This window comes from Rattus norvegicus, chromosome 3, assembly GCF_036323735.1.
Source record: "Rattus norvegicus strain BN/NHsdMcwi chromosome 3, GRCr8, whole genome shotgun sequence".
NCBI classification, from domain to species: Eukaryota; Metazoa; Chordata; class Mammalia; order Rodentia; family Muridae; genus Rattus; species Rattus norvegicus.
Genome location: NC_086021.1, coordinates 136,978,363 through 136,997,618, shown reverse-complemented (window position 1 = coordinate 136,997,618; position 19,256 = coordinate 136,978,363). Strand labels below are relative to the sequence as shown.

Genomic DNA, 19,256 nt, shown 5'->3' with positions numbered 1-19,256 from the left:
GTGTAGGATGAAATATGCCCTAGGAAACAAAGCAAAAGGAAGAAACCTAAATATTCTCCTTCCCTTGGATATTTGTTTTCCTAGCAAAACGCTTTAACCTTGTCCAAATTCTCAGTCTCAGAAACATAAATTTCTTTTCCTGAAGGGGTATAAAGGACCCTGAAGGTCTTTCTTGTACACCAGGCTTTCTTGAAAGCAAGACTGAGGAATCAATCACCCTTTCACAGTCGTGGTAGAAAAGCCAAAACCCTTCTAACTTGTCAGTAAATAAGCATATGCTAAGAAAGGTTTTATTTCTGTTTAGTTTAGGAGCCAAAATACCAAGTTTGCCATTGAAATCATGAAGGAAAAAAGCAGGGAGAACTTGGCACTCGTCTGTGACTCAACTGTACATGAGACAACAAAAGACGTACAAGAGAAAGGTAAGGAAGTGGGTCTGAAAAGGACACCCTGCGACCAGACACAGGGTTTCAGGAACACAGGGAACCATAACAGAACAGGGTCATGCTCAGGATCATCATGCAGTCGGGAATGAACAGCCAGAACTAGACTACTCCAGGTAGTTACCCAGTCCAATCTCCCACATCATAAATGAGGGAAGCCCCGAGAAGTGTGAGGATTGTTTAAGACTGGACAGTGTCCAAGATCAAAGTCAGATGAAGATTTGCCTATCTGACCACATTGTATGCTACGCCTGTTGATCCCACCCTGAATAGTAGTTGCTTCAGTTGGAAACCCATCATCCTCAGTCAACAGTTCACATCAAAAAGCAGGAGGGAGCTGGGTCTGTTGGTGCACACTGGTAGGATTTGCTGAGGGAGATAGAGCCAGGAAGATCACGAGTTGGAGGCCAACCTGGCTCCACATTTTGCCAGCAGTGATGGTGACACCGCTTAACCCCAGCATCAGAGGGCGAAGGCAGCAAATCTCTCAGTTCGAGGCCAACCTGGTCTACAAAACAAGTTTCAGGACAGTCAAGGATACACAGAGAGACATTCCTCAAACAAACAAACGGGAAGAAGTAGAAGGAAGAGGAGGAGGAAGAAGAGAAGGAGGAGGAGGAGGAGGAGGAGGAGGAGGAGGAATCACACACGGGGCATAGGACTGTTGGCATGCATTAAAATTCAGCCTCCCATCATATTAGATTCTTGTTTACCTTTTTATTTAAAATTTCTTGAGGTCTGGAGAAATGGCTCAGTGTGTAAAGTACTTGTCACTCAAGCATAAAGACCTGAGATTGAATGCCCAGAACCCACATAAACTTGAATATGGTAGCATATATACTTAATCTCAGCACTCCAACTATAAGACGAGAGGACACAGGGGAAACACTGGAAGCTCACAGGCCAGCCACCCTAGAGAACAAAATGACAAAACAAGAAAAAAGACCCTATCTCAAACTAGGTGAGAGGTGAGGACTGATACCTGCTGGTGCCCTTTAGTCTTTTATAGTCATGCAGTATTCTCACATGTATGCATACACATGCACATGTGCATGTGAACACAAAACACATACACAAACGCACTATACACATACAAAAACATTTAAATACTTTGAAAAACTGTGAAGCACTAAATATGTTAGGTTATTTTATCAGCCTGACATATTAACTCAACATTACCAACTTTATTATTATCCATTTTGCTCTCAAAACCAACTTATCTTTACATCTGGAATCTAAATTCAGCCCCACCATAAGCATCTAATTAGGATGTTGACTTGTCTTACTGGAAAAGCCTTCTCCCAGAGGGCAGAGAGCGTTATGAGAAGAATGCTAATGAAGACACGACACGGACACAATCGATTGTGTTAGAGAGGAATTTTGAGAGAATATATGTCATCCTGGTCTGTGGTAAAGAAGGGAAGGAGACTCACACACAGCCTTAGTCAGAATAGGTCTGGTTTTACCACAGAAACAAACTGAAATCTCAGTGATTTGCCAAAACGTAAGATGCATTTCCCATGGCTGCCAAGTCTAACGCAGGTACTCTAGCTTCATGCCTTTACCACAGAAGTATCTGGGTCACATGACCTCTGTGGTTGCTGCATCAAAGGAAGTTGAGTGTGACGAACTAGCTGACCCTGGTTGCATCAGCAGAACTCAATCAACTTCCTGCTCACAGGCAGTTGGCCAGAGTGTGCCATGTGTCCCCAGATTAACTGCAAAGGAGACCAGGAAGACAGACATCCATCAGGCAGTCCCACACATGAGCAGATGGATATTTAGCAAGCAAATTAGCTACCTACCACACAGTGATTCCAGGAAAGCAGACATCAAAAGATTTCAGAGTATTCCAATTATCTAAACAAAAATTTGCATAGGTTTTAAAGACAAAAAGGCTAATAGAAATTACATCAAAATAAATTGCAGTAGTAACTAGCTGCAGCCATTGCATTTTTCATGGGCTTTATTTTAGTCCTTTTATGTATTTCCCCAACACAGCAATATTTAATAATAGACATTTTAAACATACTACTTTTTTAATTGAAAAACAAGTTCAAACTAGAGATAACCATGACACCAATGAGAAAAAGACTCAAAAGGAAAGAAATTCTCTTTTAAGAAATGCACATTTGACCAGAAGATCACAATTACCCCAGAAGAAGGAAAGTAAGAGACAGGCCCAGACACCAGGGTTGCCACACAGGGAGCCTGCTGATGAACTCACTTCTGAAGGGCACCCAGGAGAGAAGGCAAGGAAGAGGTCAAGGCTCCATTACTCAGCACAAGAGGTGAGAGAAAGGGAATTCAGAAACAGAGAGCAGCCATAAGGGAAGGAATGAGCTAAAGCGGAGAGAAGAGGTCACAGCTAGCCAACCACCCAGTGATTCGATGTCCAAACTTCATCCGTGGGTGTCCCTCCTGATGCTCACGTTTGAATCTCCTGTCATCTCCAAGCCACAGCTGACCCTCTGCTCCTGGGCTCCTGGAATATCTTAGTCAAACGCACTTGAGTTCAGGTAGAAAGACTGCTTTGGATACACTTAGAGAGTTGTCATCTCTCTGTGTGCTCTTTTGCAACCTAGAATAGTTCTCGGACTCAAAACTGTTACCTTTAAAAAGTCAAAGCTAACTGGGGATGCAGCTCAGTGGTAGCATGCTTAACTAGGACCTCCTGGTCCAATCTCTTGCAGCACAAAAACAAAAGTGCGAAACTGATCAAGTTATGAACAGGCAGAGCTTAGATATCTTCGCACTAATGCTCCAAGAAAGACTTCATGAGGGCTACATGAGGCCCTTTCACTGCAGCTCCTGCTTTCCTCCCAGTCCTCCATTCTCAGCTTACCAACCCATCTCCCTCCACAGGTGGCTCTGAGCTCCAGCCTTCATGCTTTCATTTACTTGACCCTCACAGCATCTGCTTGGTCCAGAATGTTCCCTTTTCTCTCCACACTGAATTATCCTCTTCCAGTCCAAGACTGGCAAGTGCCTCTGTTTCATACCTTTATTACACTTAGCCTCAGAGTGTAATTATCTACATGGGGTCAGGGGTCATCGCTGGCTTCATTGTCAGCTTTCAGGAGATCACTTGATGGAAATGACAGAAAGAAAATGTTCAGAAGCATCATAGATTTCCTTCATTCTTTATAAAAATCTTTGTGTGTACATGTGTGAGAGAGAGAGCAAGAGAAACAGAGAGAGACAGAAACAAAGACAGAGGGGGAGAGAGAGAGGGAGAGAGAGAGAGAGAGAGAGAGAGAGAGAGAGCACATTCAGACACAGAGACAGCCTTGAGGTTGAGTAGAGACTCTCGTCTGAATCCCATTTCCGCAACCTGCTAACCTTGCAACCTCAGGCTGGTTACTTAACTTTGCTAAAACCTTACTTCCTCTTCTGTAATGTGTGATGGGATGACCTACCTCTCTGGTCTGGTGAGAGGATTAAATTGAGATAACATATTGTAAAACCTGGGAGCTAGTAGGGTGTTGTGGATGCCATCTTTCCCTCCTACCTAACTGTCATAGAATTAAAACTAAGTAGGGCGTGAATGGCACTGAAAGCTCACTTGTCTCTTCATGTTTATGCCTCTGAACAGGCTACGTATCACCTGAAGAGAAGCACACCTCTCCCTTGAGGCAGACAAGTGAATAGTTAATTCCAGGATCTCTATGCCCTCATGAATGTCAAACTCTGTAAATGCTCATATCCCGATAGAACATAGCTATGCATTCACATAATACATAGCCTCTGTGTGCCTTGAATTCATTTCTACATCCCTGTACTGTTTCCAGAATGATGACGACAAGAAAGTCTACCTAAGTTCAAGACAGGATACTCCTCCTCCCCCATCCCCAAGTATCTCTGCCTAGGTTCAGTCTAGGAATGCAGAACCCGGGGACACAAAGAGCCAAACTTTCCTAACAGAAAATTCAGAGTTGTGCTTCTCTCTGCATTCAAGGGATTCCTTTCACATCCAGGTATTGTGTGCTAATTTTAAGGTTGATTCTAAAGACATTTACATATGTTTACCACCATCATGGTACACCAGAAAGCCATGCCAGAGTCCACAGCCATACCCCACTGCCAAACTTTGTTCATCGCAATGGCAGCCTTCCTTCTGTTTTCAGGGTATCACAGAATAAAAAAAGATTTCACTAGAAGAGAGAAGGGAGAAACCCTTTTTCATCTTTGGGGCAGCTGTTGTTTGTTTGTTTGTTTGTTGTGGTAAGTGCATTGTTTGAGTAAATGTGCATACAATTTATGAGTGAGTACTGAGGCCCAAGGTTGATATCAGAAACCTTCCTCAGTCACTCATCTGATTGTTTGAGGTAGGGTCTCTTAATGCAACCCAGAGCTTGCAGATATAGTCAGTCCAGATTCCCTGGGTCTATTTTCTGACACTGGAATTACAAGCAGGCTGCCATGATCACCCAGAATTTATGTGGGTTGTGGGTATCTGACCTCTGGTCCTCTTACTCCTCTGGATGTCATTTTAACTTCTCAGCCATCTCCCAAGGCCATCTTTTGTTTTTATAAAATTCTAGAATCACTCAGGGTATCTGAGGTGGCAAAGACCTTAGAGTCAATGCATTTCAGCAAAGACTTGCCAGTGACAGTGAGAAAGCATTCTAGGATCCAGACTGACGAGATCTGACCACAAATCAGAATCTGAGTTTCAGGTTCAGGTTTTGTCTGCGTCTAGGTTTCTGTAACCTTCATTGGGTCATTCCGTTCTTCCAGTGTCTTCAGCCGCATAAGGACACAGGAATGGCACCTGTGTATGTGCAGCTGGAGGCAAAAGTGAGAGCATACTGTTAGCCTTAAGGCATTGACACATGAAAAAGATCACTGAGGTTCTTAGGACCCTTACTGTGACCATACACAGCCGAGCCTATAATCCCAGCCCTCGGGAGGCTGAGGCAGGAGGAACAAGAGCTTGAGAGCAGACTCAGATGGATAGTGAGACCCTGTCAAGAACAAGAGAGAGGGAGAAGAGGATGAGATGGAGAGATGAAGAGAAGTAGAGAGAGAGAAAGAATGAGGCAGACAGACCCTTTGGAGCCATAACATCCGAGCCTACAAAGCAAGTCCACCCACCTACCAACGCACATCATTTCCTCTTGCGTGCCTAGTTCTGTGGCTCCTGAAAGGAAAACATTAATGTATGGCAAGGTCTATTGTACCGAATAAGTATACAATATTTATTTCTGAATTATTTAGGAAAGGAGTAAATAAAGCCCTGCCCAATGCTGTCCTCTCCCTTCCCTAAAAGGCTTGGTTTAGATGCTACAGAGCTCTCCCTCTCTGAACTTCCTGCACTGTCTTTCCCCCCTCAGAACCACTTTCCAAGAAAGCCATGTGAAAGAGTAGATTGAGAGGTACACTGACCCAAATTGCCTGTTTCTCAACCAAACTCTCATTTGGGGAATTCTCTATAACACGGGAATGAAGAACCAAGGGTGCTTTCCCAGATTGCCAAAGAGGGCTTGTGCACTGTTCTCAGAAACCAAATGGCTAGGTAGTGACCTTCACTCAAAAATGTCTTCCCCAGTGAAGTTTTCAAAGCCCTGCTTTCCTGAGAACTCTATTTTCTGCAGTGAACTAAGGCATCATGGTGATGACTCCACAGACTCTCAAGTGACTGAGGCCATCATTAGTGTCATTATTTGTGTTTAGTTGCATCTCCATAGCAGCCCACATTCACAATGCACCTTGCAATCGTTTCTTAGTGATTATCCTCACAAGATGTCCGACAGGCAGAAGATAGCAAGATTAACATTTCTGTATTGCCTAGAGGGGAATGAAGGTAAGCAAGGATGTGGAGCTAGCTGACTGCCGTCACTGCTCATAGATCTGTTTAGACACCCGCCCAAGCTTTGGCTCCAGTCTACTTCTGTGCTTGTCCTTCCTTCCCTTACGTAGGATACCACTCATCTTTGAATTTTGTTTATAAATATAACAAGAGGAGGGACAGACTGGACAGCCACATTGGAACTGGAGAGTTTACATATGCAATAGAACCAAAGAACATCTAAACAGCTCCACTCTGTGATTTAAAAGGGCCAGAGGGCGTGGTTCATCCAACTCACGTAAGCTGCTTTACTCCTAGCCTCACAGTTTTGTGTTTGGTTTGGTTTGATTTTTATTCCATGTTTCAGTGGTTTGCTTTTCTCTCTTTGCCACTTTTTTCTTTCCTTGTCTACCACCCACTTCCTTTATTTAAAAGTTACACGGCTTAAATGCCAAGTAGAAAAGCTGAAACACTGCTTTGCTGAGAGTCTATCTCTTAGACTGGCCTGGCGTCTAGGAACTGAAACTGTTTCTAATAAAAAGGCAATGCTGATCTGTGTAAGAATCCATACCTTCCTCTCCCACAACCCCCACTCCTGGGCTGAGGCACTCCCCTGGCTGGGACTTTGTCCCTGCCTCCAAAAGTGGGCAGCTTATCCTCTCTCCTGAACTATCCTGAAGGACACTAGGTAGTGGGACAGAGCTACTTTACCATGATGTGGCTGGGGCTGACAACTCTCCTCTGAAGCTGTCGTCTCTGTAGGAAGTGCGTTAATACTGTTTAAAGGAGTAAGAGGGCCCAGGTCTTTATGTTCAGTGTCACTTTTACCTCCTTTACCTTTAACCAGAAGGCCATTGTTTTATACGTGGACTGCTGACTTATTCAAGCAAATTTTACCCTTCAAAGAGGGGTGGGGAGCTCATTTTTCCCTCAAATGCCCTGCCTTAGCTGCCAATTATCCCTCCCATCTGTATTCAGTCCTGGGGCACAATAAACAAATTAGACCAAAACACAAAGTACAACTATGGAGCACCTGTCCTAGTCCGACTCCCGCTCCGATTTGAGGATGTCTCCTTTCCTCTTCCATTGGTGAGCTTCCTGCCACTCTTCCCTTTTTGTAAGACTACATGTTTATAGTCACATGGAGCAAGCGAGAAATAGGCAGATCAAGCCAACAGCCCGCAGAGTCTTTGCAAGCAACATTATTACCAGTGTATAATCTGTCCTTCTAGCCCGTATCAAGAAGAATGAACACAGAAAGATACGAAGCAGAATTGTTTCCTGTAAATTCCCAATGACACACACTCATGACCACACCTACTACTTGAGGAAGACTATAAAGACAGAGAGAAGCCTGACTCAGACTTAAAGTCTCCAGGGCACAGAGGGAGTCAACTCATTGGCGCTTGAGTCGGCAAAGGTATTGTCCTTATCCCATCTGAGGCTATGAGAATTGTCTTTTGTTTGCTCCTCGACTGTCCTCTCTCAAGACATCTTTCGTAAGGAAAATGGTCTCTTCTTCTCTCCTCCCTCCTCCTCCTCCTCCTCCTCCTCCTCCTCCTCCTCCTCCTCCTCCTCTTCCTCTTCATCTTCTCTTGTCTGATTTAGAGCAGGGGCTGGAGTGAGAGGCTCAGAAAAGAATTCTCTTTCTAGTGATAGAGAACTTAGGGAGCAGCTGAACAAGATTCACGTGAGCGAGTCTATCAGCAAAGCTGAACCATTTTCTGGAGATCGGACATCTCTCCTGACAAAAATGAAAGAGACCAGCAGGTTCCCACTCTGTGTCTCCCTTGCCTCTATATAAGGCAGACACCTCACTCAGGTGATTTTAATTTTTTTCCTTATTCTGTTCAACTTTTACTAAGTGCCTACTATGTGTGAGGCGATAGACTGGACACAAAGAATACCAAGTTAGAGAAAACATTCTTGAAAACAAGCTAGTGGAAAAGATAAAAGCATACAGAAATAATGTAAGGGAGGATGAAGGAGAATAGAGGAAATGCTGAACATGTGATAAGTCACTACTGTAGTTTCTCAAGAAGAGCAAAGCAGGGTCATTGCCCTTGCAAGCACAGGGTTTAGAGGTGGACTGAGCTGACAGCCACTGGTGTTCTCTTGCAGAAATCAAGATGGCCAAAGTTCCTGACTTGTTTGAAGACCTAAAGAACTGCTATAGGTAAGAAACGGAGTCTTCCTTTTTTGATTCAATGAAGGGCACAAGACTCTTTTGAATCCGAATTAACTAAGAGTTAATGTGACCAGTCAGGGGACAGGCTGGCAGAGGCTATGGAGATATACATTGACCCTGAAGTCCTGAGGACAGAGAAGACCTAGAAAGACCAGGCATCCGTCATACTAAAAGGATATTTCATTGGCAGGAAAAAACGGAAATTGTAGAAAATTATTTTTGAGGTATACTGAATCTGACATAATTTTATATCAACATCAACGTAGGCACTCTAAAGAGTCAGCAGTGGGTTTTAATGAGCTATTTGAGAGAGAATCCATTCTCAAGAGAACCTGTTCCCAGTCAAAGGAGGTAACGGCTCTCGGGCACATGGATTCACACTCATCGTCAAACCTTACCCTGATACAAAAGACAAAAGAGCAGAGAGTTGAAATTCTAGAACATTCTTAACTAATATGATGTTCTTGTTGTTTACAATTAATGCTAATGCTAATAAAGCTACAAAATGTTAAACAGTAAATGTTTTGGTGAAGACATGAAAGTAAGTAGCGTATGACAAAGTACGCCTGTGATGCATCAAACCCTTTTCTTTTAAAGACCTTAAGTCTTCCCTGAGGTTCTGTTAAGACTCTGGTTCATTAGTCATGCCTGATTTTTTATAAAGCACAAAGCTGTTCTAATAATTACTAATTTCAAATTAGTGACAAATAAATTACTATGTGTATAGTAGACATGAATGTACAGAAGTCTTTAACTTTTCCAAGAGTAATGATCGTGTGTGTGTGTGTGTGTGTGTGTGTGTGTGTGTGTGTGTGTGTGTGTGTTCATGTACTCAGTTACTGTGGAGCTTACTCTCATCCTAACAGGACTCAAGTTCTCCTAAGGATGGATTAGCTCTTAGACATCCACTAAAAGTCATTACTGTGTTAGAGCGTTTGAATTCAATGGTGCCTGTGCCTAAATCAGTTTTTAGGAATGTTGTCTGTGTTACCCAAAGTTAATGTGTTAAGTTAGATATGATACTCACTGACCACAGTAAAATAATGGACAAAATATAGTCTCATATTCTTTTTTGACAGTGAAAATGAAGAATACAGTTCTGCCATTGACCATCTGTCTCTGAATCAGGTAAGTACATAATTAGCATTCTTATAGATCTGGGCTCTCTTTTTCTTCCTTTTCTTTCACTCTAGATCCTCTACCAGAGAAGCACAATGAGCATTGAGTAGTATACACTTGTGTTTCCCTGTCATAAATGAGACACTTGCCTCTTCATGCCAGTAGTTAACTGACATTCTTCCTACTCATTTGCTTTTCCGGAATAGAGATCTATCTGAACCCCTAAGAGCTGGGCCAGGCTCCTTCAAAATATTAACTTTGTTCTCCCTAGCCAGTTGTTTCAGTCCAACTCACCTGGGTCTGTCTCTTAACAGACCTAAGGCTAGAGACAACCAGATAGCCCACAGAGCTGAGGTAAAGGAGGCTAGCCAGGAGAAATTAAATGTTACACACACAGACACACACACACACACACACACACACACACACACACACACACACCAGGTCATATCATTTTGTGTGTCTGTGATACTAGCTTTAAAAGCTGCTTTCAGAAGAACAGTTATACCAAAGGCATCCATGGGAGCTTAGAATCAAGGGAGACCACCTTCTTCAGATGCTCAAGTCCCATATATTAAATGACCCTCTATTTGTATAAAGTATGTATGCATGCATTCTCAAGTGACTTTAAATCATATCCAAGTGTCCTAACCAGACCTGCCACAATGCAGACGCTGTGGAAACAATTCTTATGCTTATGAAGCAATGGTTAGATTATTTAGGAAATAAAAAATGCACATGTGCAGTACAGATGTCATTTATTTCTAGAAAATATTTTGACTCTTAAGGCTGGTTGAATTTGAGAATGCAGGCAGGCAAAACAGAGGGCCAAATGTATTTTCTAAAATATTTTAAGCACTCTCAAGTAGATGCCAGACCTCTTAGTGGAAGGTTCTGACTTACCAGGGTTGCATATTAACCTATTTCATTAAAGTGTTTTATTTTTGAGCATAAAGATGGGCTTGCTCCCCAAAAAATAACATGGTTTCAGGGAAATCTAAGCAAGAAAAAGAAAGGAAGGGAGTGGGGAGGGGAGGAAGGACAGTGGAAGGATGAGGAAATCGGGGAGACAGGGAGAGAGGGAAGGAGGGAAGGAAGGAGGGAGGGAGAGAGGGCAATAGAGATCACTCTCGCTAAGCCTGTAGTATATAAATCCTACTGAAGAATCTCATCTCAAGGGCATAGATCACCTCTCAGGTTCCACGTTTCCTCCTTACAGAAATCCTTCTATGATGCAAGCTATGGCTCACTTCATGAGAACTGCACAGATAAATTTGTATCTCTGAGAACCTCTGAAACATCAAAGATGTCCACCTTCACCTTCAAGGAGAGCCGGGTGGTGGTGTCAGCAACATCAAACAAAGGGAAGATTCTGAAGAAGAGACGGCTAAGTTTCAATCAGCCCTTTACTGAAGATGACCTGGAGGCCATAGCCCATGATTTAGAAGGTAAGGAGTAAAATGTGAGATTGAATTTTTCAGTTTTAAGTAAGTGGTGAGAATGGAGTGGAAAGAAAATAAAGCCTGGAACCAAAATAACAACCAAACATTAGCTCAATAACTACAGGGAAGAGGTCAGTAGTAGTTTCTAGAACCCTTGCTCAAGGGTTCCTTTCTTGGCTGTCCTGCAAAGGTCATGTAAAGGTCTTCGGTGGAGAGAAAGCAGTCATGGCCCATTGGCTCATGACCTCTACTAGCTTCTACTGCCTTAGTCATGTTCTGTAATCCCTCTGGGCTTCAGTTCCCCATATTGTGAATAGAGATGACCAAGTCTTTTCTTTTTCTTTTTTTTTTTTTCCGGAGCTGGGGACCGAACCCAGGGCCTTGCGCTTGCTAGACAAGCGCTCTACCACTGAGCTAAATCCCCAACCCCAAGATGACCAAGTCTTACACCTCACTGGGTTCCTGTAAAGATTAAATAAGCCAATACTTTAAAACATTTAGACTACAAGAATATCTAGTGTGACTTCGCCACCCATGAAATGTCAACCATTGTTATTACTCCCATTGCCTTTATAAATACTACAACACTACTAATTTATTAATGGCATCGCTGTCTCTAAGCTCCAAAACAACCTTCCGCTCTCCTTTTACATAAGAGGAAGCAAGGCTCAGTCTCTAAGTTGGAAGCCCTCACAGCTAATTCAATCTACTCTGACTATGAGAACCCTAGATTTTTCTTTTGTATCTTTACTAGACACTCCTCCACAGGAAACGCAGACCAAGTAGTCAAGTCAATATAAACCCTAGACAACTATACCTCTCTGCCTAGAAGATTTTAAAATAAAGTGTAAGAGAAAATACTATGTCCACTTTGTCACCCAGATTTTAACCCTACCAGCAGCACAGAATGTTTCCTTAAAGTCCTTTCTGCACACAGGAGCACACAGGAGCAAACATACCCAATGCTGTTACGGTTACTACACGGCCCCATATCCAGCATTTCCATCTAATGTATTACAGTTTTCAGAGCACACTTTCAACATTGGAGTGACAGTGAATATCTATGTCAATTTCTGTCACCATTCACTTCCTTAGAACAGCATACTAGAGGTAAAATTAGTCAGAACCTGGAGATTAGTGAAGCTACTTATATATCTACCTTCCAATGTAGACCTGTATCCTTGATCATATCTGTGTGTGTGTGTGTGTGTGTGTGTGTGAGAGAGAGAGAGAGAGAGAGAGAGAGAGAGAGAGAGAGAGAGAGGTATTATTTATAGATATGGTGACACATTGTGGTATGCAGTTTTTTGGATATTTACTTTTAACTTAGCATATACTCGTCTGAAAATATAGATTGAGAATATTGGTAGTCTTCCTTGTCACTTGGAAACTTGCTAACAGGGCCAAGCATGGTGGTTCATACTTTTAATCCCAGTGGGAGGCAGAGGCACTTGTAAGTTCAAGTCTATTCTTATCTATAGAGTGAATTCCAAGCCAGCCATGCTTTCATAATGAGACCCTGAAGGAAAAACAAGAAAGAAAGAAAGAAAGAAAGAAAGAAAGAAAGAGAGAGAGAGAGAGAGAGAGAGAGAGAAAGAAAGAAAGAAAGAAAGAAAGAAAGAAAGAAAGATGGCTAACAAAAATCTTAACATTTCTAAAAACTTTCTTTTAAAAAATAAAATAAAACTATTACCTGATGAATTGATTTACCAATAGTACAAACCCTGGTAGAATCAGGCCTCCTAGTGACCAGTCTCAGTTGTTCCACTTGGATTAGCTACCCTGACGGTGCCTCTCAGAACCATGTCTCATGCTTGTCCTGGCATGTGTACATCATCTTTGTTAGTAACTAGGCGATAACCTGAACTTGTGGTAATGATTTTAGAGACCATCCAACCCAGATCAGCACCTCACAGCTTCCAGAATAATTTGAGATACAAATTGATAAGGATCGTCAAGCAGGAGTTCATCATGAATGATTCCCTCAACCAAAATATATATGTGGATATGGACAGAATACATCTCAAAGCTGCTTCGTTAAATGACCTGCAGCTTGAAGGTAACAGCAAGTCCGTCGCTCTTCCCCTCTGAGTTTCTTTGCCTCTTTCGAACTTTCGGTTTCCAAAGCACAAAGTTATCTACATCCTGGGCTTAGCACAGTTCTTCTAGAACAGAATGAAGCACTCCACCCCCACAGAGAATCCCTGGGAAGGACAGAATACACATTCTGAAAGAGAGATCACTCCTCGGAACAGAGAGCTTCCTGGCGTACCTTCTCCTTGCTGCTTACAGACGTTCCCTATCCTGATGTTAAAGAAGAGAAAAACTGAGCACCCAGATAGTTAACAAAGCGAACGGGGAGCAGTCAGTCCCCATCTTTTGGAGAACCTGAATGTCAGAATTACGGCTAGCGTTCATCTAGGAAAAGCTTCTTTAACTTGGATAATGTAATGGAAAAGCCAAAAGCCCTTAAGTGCTTTGGGATCTGAAGGATGGGATTCAGTGCCCAACATTTCCTGTTATGCAGATCCGGTTTCCATAATAAACCTGTTCTAGATGCAGAATGCATCATCAGTATACAAAATTGTTTTTAAAGAGCCACAGAAGGAACTTCTTATAATCAGGCAGAGTTCTTTCTGAATAGAGACACTGTGCACACTTCAGTTAACAGGCTCTCTATGACTTTTGCAAATTATTGTGTATTCTATTTCCTACTTATCTCACATGATTTCCTCCACATACTGACTTAGTATTCATATTTTTAAACCCCCATATCTCTCTCTCTCTCTCTCTCTCTCTCTCTCTCTCACACACACACACACACACACACACACACACACACACACACACACCACACACACACTTGCTTTCTGGAGCTACATATCAAACCCAAGCCATACACACAGTAAGCAATGCTCGGTCACTGACCATAACCCCTGCCACTATCGTTCCTGTAATTTACATTACATTTCTGGTGGTACCAGTACAGTCACTTTACTATGCTGGACGTGTGTGTGTGTGTGTGTGTGTGTGCAACAGAGAGAGAGAGAGAGAGAGAGAGAGAGAGAGAGAGAGAGAGAGAGAGAGAGAGAGATTCTTAGATCACTCCATTTTAAGCCATTAGGAACTCATAAACCAGTAAATGTCAAGGTTTTATTCCACTGCTGTAACCAGAAGAAATCCAGCAAGTATTTGGCCCTGAAGCATTTTACATAGAAAACGTATTTACTCACCTAGTAAGTGCAGCAGGCATTGTAAAGGATGCAATAATGTGTAAAGTCACACACACACACACACACACACACACACACACACACACACACTGCCTCTATCTAAAATCTCTTTATATAAATAAATAATAGTGTACTTACTTTCTTCTTGGCTCTTTCTTTGACAGTAAAATTTGACATGTATGCCTACTCATCGGGAGGAGACGACTCTAAATATCCTGTGACTCTCAAAGTCTCAAATACTCAGCTCTTTGTGAGTGCTCAGGGAGAAGACAAGCCTGTGTTGCTGAAGGTCAGTTCACTTCCATCTCAAACTTGCCCTCATGCACCTCCCACCGTTTGTGAACAGTCACAGTAGGCAGCTGACCCTCCTGGGATGGCAGTATCCTTGCAGCCCCAGTCACTACATGACCCCTTTCCTCCTTGATCTGCCTCCCATCCCAGAGCATCCATTTGTTCTGTCGATCTTTAATCTGACATCCGCCATCTGATTTACATGGTACAGAGCATTATGACAATGCAGACAGCCTTGGAAATCTCAAATGAGCCCACTGAGATCACAGAGGACTTAGCATATGTGAAGCCAAAAACTAGAAGCCACCACACTCAGACCTTAGCTTTCCTACTCCAATGGTTCATTGATAATACTATTGTTTCTCATCCCAGTCCCGTATCCTCCATGACTATCACACACACACACACACACACACACACACACACACACACACACAAACACGCACACGCACGTGTAGGGTTAGGGTTAGACACACACACATTTTAGCATTAGACATTTCTACCATAGAGAAGAATGTGACTCTCATTCAGTAAATGTATAATCCAGTGCCTCCCATCACCACCTAAAATGTATGTGGGTGTCTGTATTTCTCCGTCAGAGTCAAGTAAAACGAGAGTATTAGCTACTGAGTAGGGCAGTAACTTCATTCATGAATTCCTTCAACAAGCTATTATTTACTGAGTCTTCTCATTTTCAAGCATGGCATTAAAAGTTACAGAGAATCACCAAAATCCCTAACCTTATGGAGCATAGTCCTCTAGCACAGACAACAGATAAGTCAAACGGACGACAACAACAACAAAGTAAGATGCTGGACAGAAAATGCGTTAGACACCAAGACAGAAAAAGGGCGGAGAGTTATTTAGAGGGAAGGACGAGAGCCATGCTCCCTGAGAGACAAGGCCAGCTAATACAGGATAGGGATGGGATGTCCTAACAGAAGGATCTCAGTCCACTACAAAGACCTGAGTTCCCTAGAGCGTTATGAGCCCACGGGCAGCTGCAAGCATCAGTGGAGCACTCTTGGCCCTGGACGTTTGGTATACAATCGAAAGCCACTGAAGGTTTTCAGAGAGTGCAGGGTGCTGGTGTCATTTATATATCTTGAATGGACAATAGTCCAGAACAAACACACTAGAGGAAGCAAAGAGTCAGCTGGGACATTAGAGGAGAAGCAGGGAAGAAGACTAAGGAATGGGACTGGGTATCATTTGGAGGTAGACTGACCAAAGGAAGGCCATGAAAGGAGGAGAGGAACAGGTTTGGATAGTACAGGTTTTGCTGAAGCTCGAAACCCAAGGGAAGCTAATCATTTATTTAGATTTAAAAGAATACAAAAAGGGAGTCTGAACAAACGTGGAATCCAAAATACATTTTGCCATGAAGGTTATTATTGGGTTATCTTCATACCCAGAGGAAGAATACAGTCTAAAAAGGTCGTCCCCAGAGCAGGCAGCTGCTCAGATCAGGGAAGCACCGTGGAGTTTCCGTTATTTGCTTTTGTGTACACGCATGGTTAACTTTCAGATTGGATGGAGATGCAGAGGTAGACATCATTCCCATCTCCCACTGTTTTCGTAAAGGTTTAATTTGTAAACTAGGGGTCAGAATGTTTAGAATGTGGACGTCTTAGAATCATCGGTGTTGAGACTTGATGAGCGTTTGTTGTGCCAGCATTAAAGACAGGATGTTCACAGGCCGCACATCTGGATTTAGGGCATTGCCTGTATCATTGACAGTCTTCATGACTCATGAGATTTCTCTCCAATTAACTAAGGAAATCAACTCTTATGGATTGTCTGGACTGTACATCGAGTAGGCATTTGATAAATGTTTGATGAGTGACCAGATGAAGGAACCCGGATCACATCCTGTCAGGCTCTAGAGTGCTGTTTCCCATGAAGGCCAGATGCCAGAGGGTTGCCCTTCAGGGTATTTTTTTTTTTATTCTCAATGCCTTCTTGTGCACTAACAGAATTCTGTTTTGCTTGTCACAGGAGATTCCGGAAACACCAAAACTCATCACAGGTAGTGAGACCGACCTCATTTTCTTCTGGGAAAAAATCAACTCTAAGAACTACTTCACATCCGCAGCTTTCCCAGAGCTGTTAATTGCCACAAAAGAACAAAGTCAGGTGCACCTGGCACGGGGACTGCCCTCCATGATAGATTTCCAGATATCATAAAAACAGCCTTATTTCAGGAGTCTACTTTCTTGAGAAGTGCTGACAATCTGTATGTACCATGTACAGGAAATGTTCCTCGTCCTAAGTCACTCGCATGGCATGTGCTGAGTCTTTGTAATTCTAAATGAATGTTTACCCTCTTTGTAAGAGAAGAGCAAAGCCTAGTGGAACCAGCCCGACATATGATACTGTTTGTTATTTAAAGAGTACCCTATAGTTTGCTCACTACTAATCATTTTAATTATTATTCTTCATGGTATTCTTAGGAGGGTCAAAAAGACTCTGCTCATATTACAGATGGGCTAACTAAGGGATAAGACAACTGAAAAGTACACTCAATTGCATCTGGAATGGGAATTCACAGACCCATGAAACTTATCTCACTGTGCACCTTCTGCTTCTAAAGTGCCGGATGGGTAGGATAAAGTTGTAAGAACGTAATGCTATCATTTTCAAAAGGAAGGGGACAATAGCTACATCTTTCCTACCTCAGTGGGTTTTATTCCAGTAAGAGCATTTGGATAAAATCCTTCTGTAACAGACCTCAAGAAGGAGACAGACTGTTGAATGTTATTTTTAAGTTATTTTATATATGTATTTATAAATATATTTATGATAATTATATTATTTATGGCACATCCTTAAATCCTCTGAGCTTGCCAGGCATCCTCAGCAGCAGAATTTTCTAGGTGGTCAGTTAGATGCAGTGTCCTCTGAAACACCATGCTATAGACAGACGTACACTGTTTCCCACATCCGTGGAGCTCTCTTTACATTCTTGTCCTTAGGAGCCCTGCAGTCATGATCACCAATCTGTACTGTTCACTTCGTTCATTTAAAATGATAACTGGGTCAGTCTTTTGCCCTCCTGTCCTTAAAGCTGTCTGGGTCTTCTTACATCATTCAACTCACCTGTAATTAAAGCTAACCATCTAAAGACGGGAAGAACCTAACTGTGACAACCACATCCCTGTTACCTGAAGTTTCTTTTCTAGGATGTAATCAGTGTTTCCTCTGGGTTCCAAATTTGTTCTCAAACCAGGGTGTCACAAAAATATCAACAATAATAATCAACTCATCATTACTATTGATCATAATTAAATAAAGCAAGTTTGAGCTGACATATTTGTTATCTTTTTGTTTGGGTTTGCAATGGGATGGTTTTGTTTGTTTTTGTTTTTGTTTTTTGTTATGCTGTGAAGAGGTTTTTTATTGTTGTTTGTTGTTTTTATTGCCTCACTGCCTAGAAGTTAGGGACAACTGGTTGGCCCTCACATAATTCACTAAAGTTAGCATCCCTTTACAAAACCAGGTTCCTATACAGCTCTGAAGGAGATGTCTCCATCAAATCCCTCCCCTCAGAGCCCAGGGAACCCTGAAGAAGTAGAGGCAGGAGTCGGGGAGACAGAAGGATGTAAGAGGACACCAGGAGACCACGGCCTTCTAAAACAACTGAGCAAAGCCCATATGAGTTCACAGAGCCTGGAGAAGCAGTCACAGGGCCTACACAGGTCTGCACAGGTTTCTGCATACACACTCTTAACTTTCAGTTTAATGCTTTCATGGGACTCCTGACTGGAAATGAATAGGTCTCTGATTCTTGTGCCTTCTCCAGGGGCTCTTTCATTTTTCTGTTTGCTTGGCTTGTGCAACTTTGATATGATGGTTTTTCTTTTATCTTATATTTTACTTTTTAAAAAAATACCATTTCCATAGTTTTTCTTCCGTTTTTGCTAGCTGCCAGTATTCCCAGATAGACAGCACTGAAAATCATAACATTCCCAGACTCATTAGAGCATACACTCCATGTTCAGTGGACGTAGATGTCCATACAAACTCACCACATAGTGTACCTTCAAAAACAAGTCATGGTTTTATAGATAATGCATCAGACTGGAAGCTGCTTTCCTGGGACCTAGTGAAAAAAGTCAGAATAAGGGATAATAGACTCTATTTTAGAAAGGAGGGTTGGAAATCCACAGAAATAATAATCGAACGGCTGAAATGTGCGGTGACCCCTCACCCAAATTCTTGCAGGTAACCCCAATAAGACTTGTTGCACTGTGGTGGTATCCATACTTTGTTCTGTCATGGAATCCCTACCCGGACTAAGTAGCCATGTGTTACATCTCCCCAGGGCAAGTTTTGTCACACAATGGGTGTACGTCAGGGTGTCAGACCCTATGGAGCTAGAGTTACAGGTAATTGTGCTATCTAATATGGGTGCTGGGAACCAACTCTGGTCACCTGCAAAAACAGTACATGCTCTTAATCCCAGCCTCTCATCCTTTTTTATCATATTAAAAAAAAAACCAAATAACAAAAACTTTTGTGATTTTTTATTTCCCTCACTCACCTCATAATGTTTAGATATATATGCCAGTGGTAACTCTTCCTTCTCTTTTCTCCGTGATTTTTTTTTTCTTTCTAGCAGGCTTTGGTTAGCGTTTTAACTTTACCTTGTTGATGCTTTTCTGTTTAAACAAGCTACTATGTTTCCATGTTTTACTTCCATTCTTAAATTTATATAAGTTTTCTTAAACTTTCCTCATTATTGGGAAA

General features: G+C 42.3%; 1 protein-coding gene and 1 long non-coding RNA gene across 4 annotated transcripts in view; one reads left to right on the top strand and one right to left on the bottom strand.

Moving 5' to 3' along the window:
• Positions 1–14,477, bottom strand: part of LOC120101660 (uncharacterized) — a 39,675-nt gene extending 25,198 nt beyond the window's left edge. The window contains exon 1 of the long non-coding RNA XR_010065374.1: positions 14,355–14,477. This is a non-coding gene — a long non-coding RNA (uncharacterized LOC120101660). The remainder of the gene's footprint in view (positions 1–14,354) is intronic.
• On the top strand, positions 7,383–17,815 carry Il1a (interleukin 1 alpha). Of its 3 annotated transcripts, none has more exons than NM_017019.2 (7): positions 7,602–7,654; positions 8,356–8,410; positions 9,502–9,550; positions 10,761–10,989; positions 12,869–13,042; positions 14,381–14,505; positions 16,506–17,814. In NM_017019.2, exons 2-7 carry the CDS (start codon positions 8,364–8,366, stop codon positions 16,692–16,694), a joined length of 813 nt encoding a protein of 270 aa, NP_058715.1. In that variant the 5' UTR covers positions 7,602–7,654; positions 8,356–8,363; the 3' UTR covers positions 16,695–17,814. The 3 variants fall into 3 exon arrangements, with proteins under 3 accessions (XP_038960173.1, NP_058715.1, XP_038960172.1); XM_039104244.2 differs by lacking the exon at positions 7,602–7,654 and adding an exon at positions 7,688–8,056 and having other exon boundaries at positions 16,506–17,815; XM_039104245.2 differs by lacking the exon at positions 12,869–13,042 and having other exon boundaries at positions 7,383–7,654; positions 16,506–17,815.
• Positions 17,816–19,256: the final 1,441 nt, after the last annotated feature.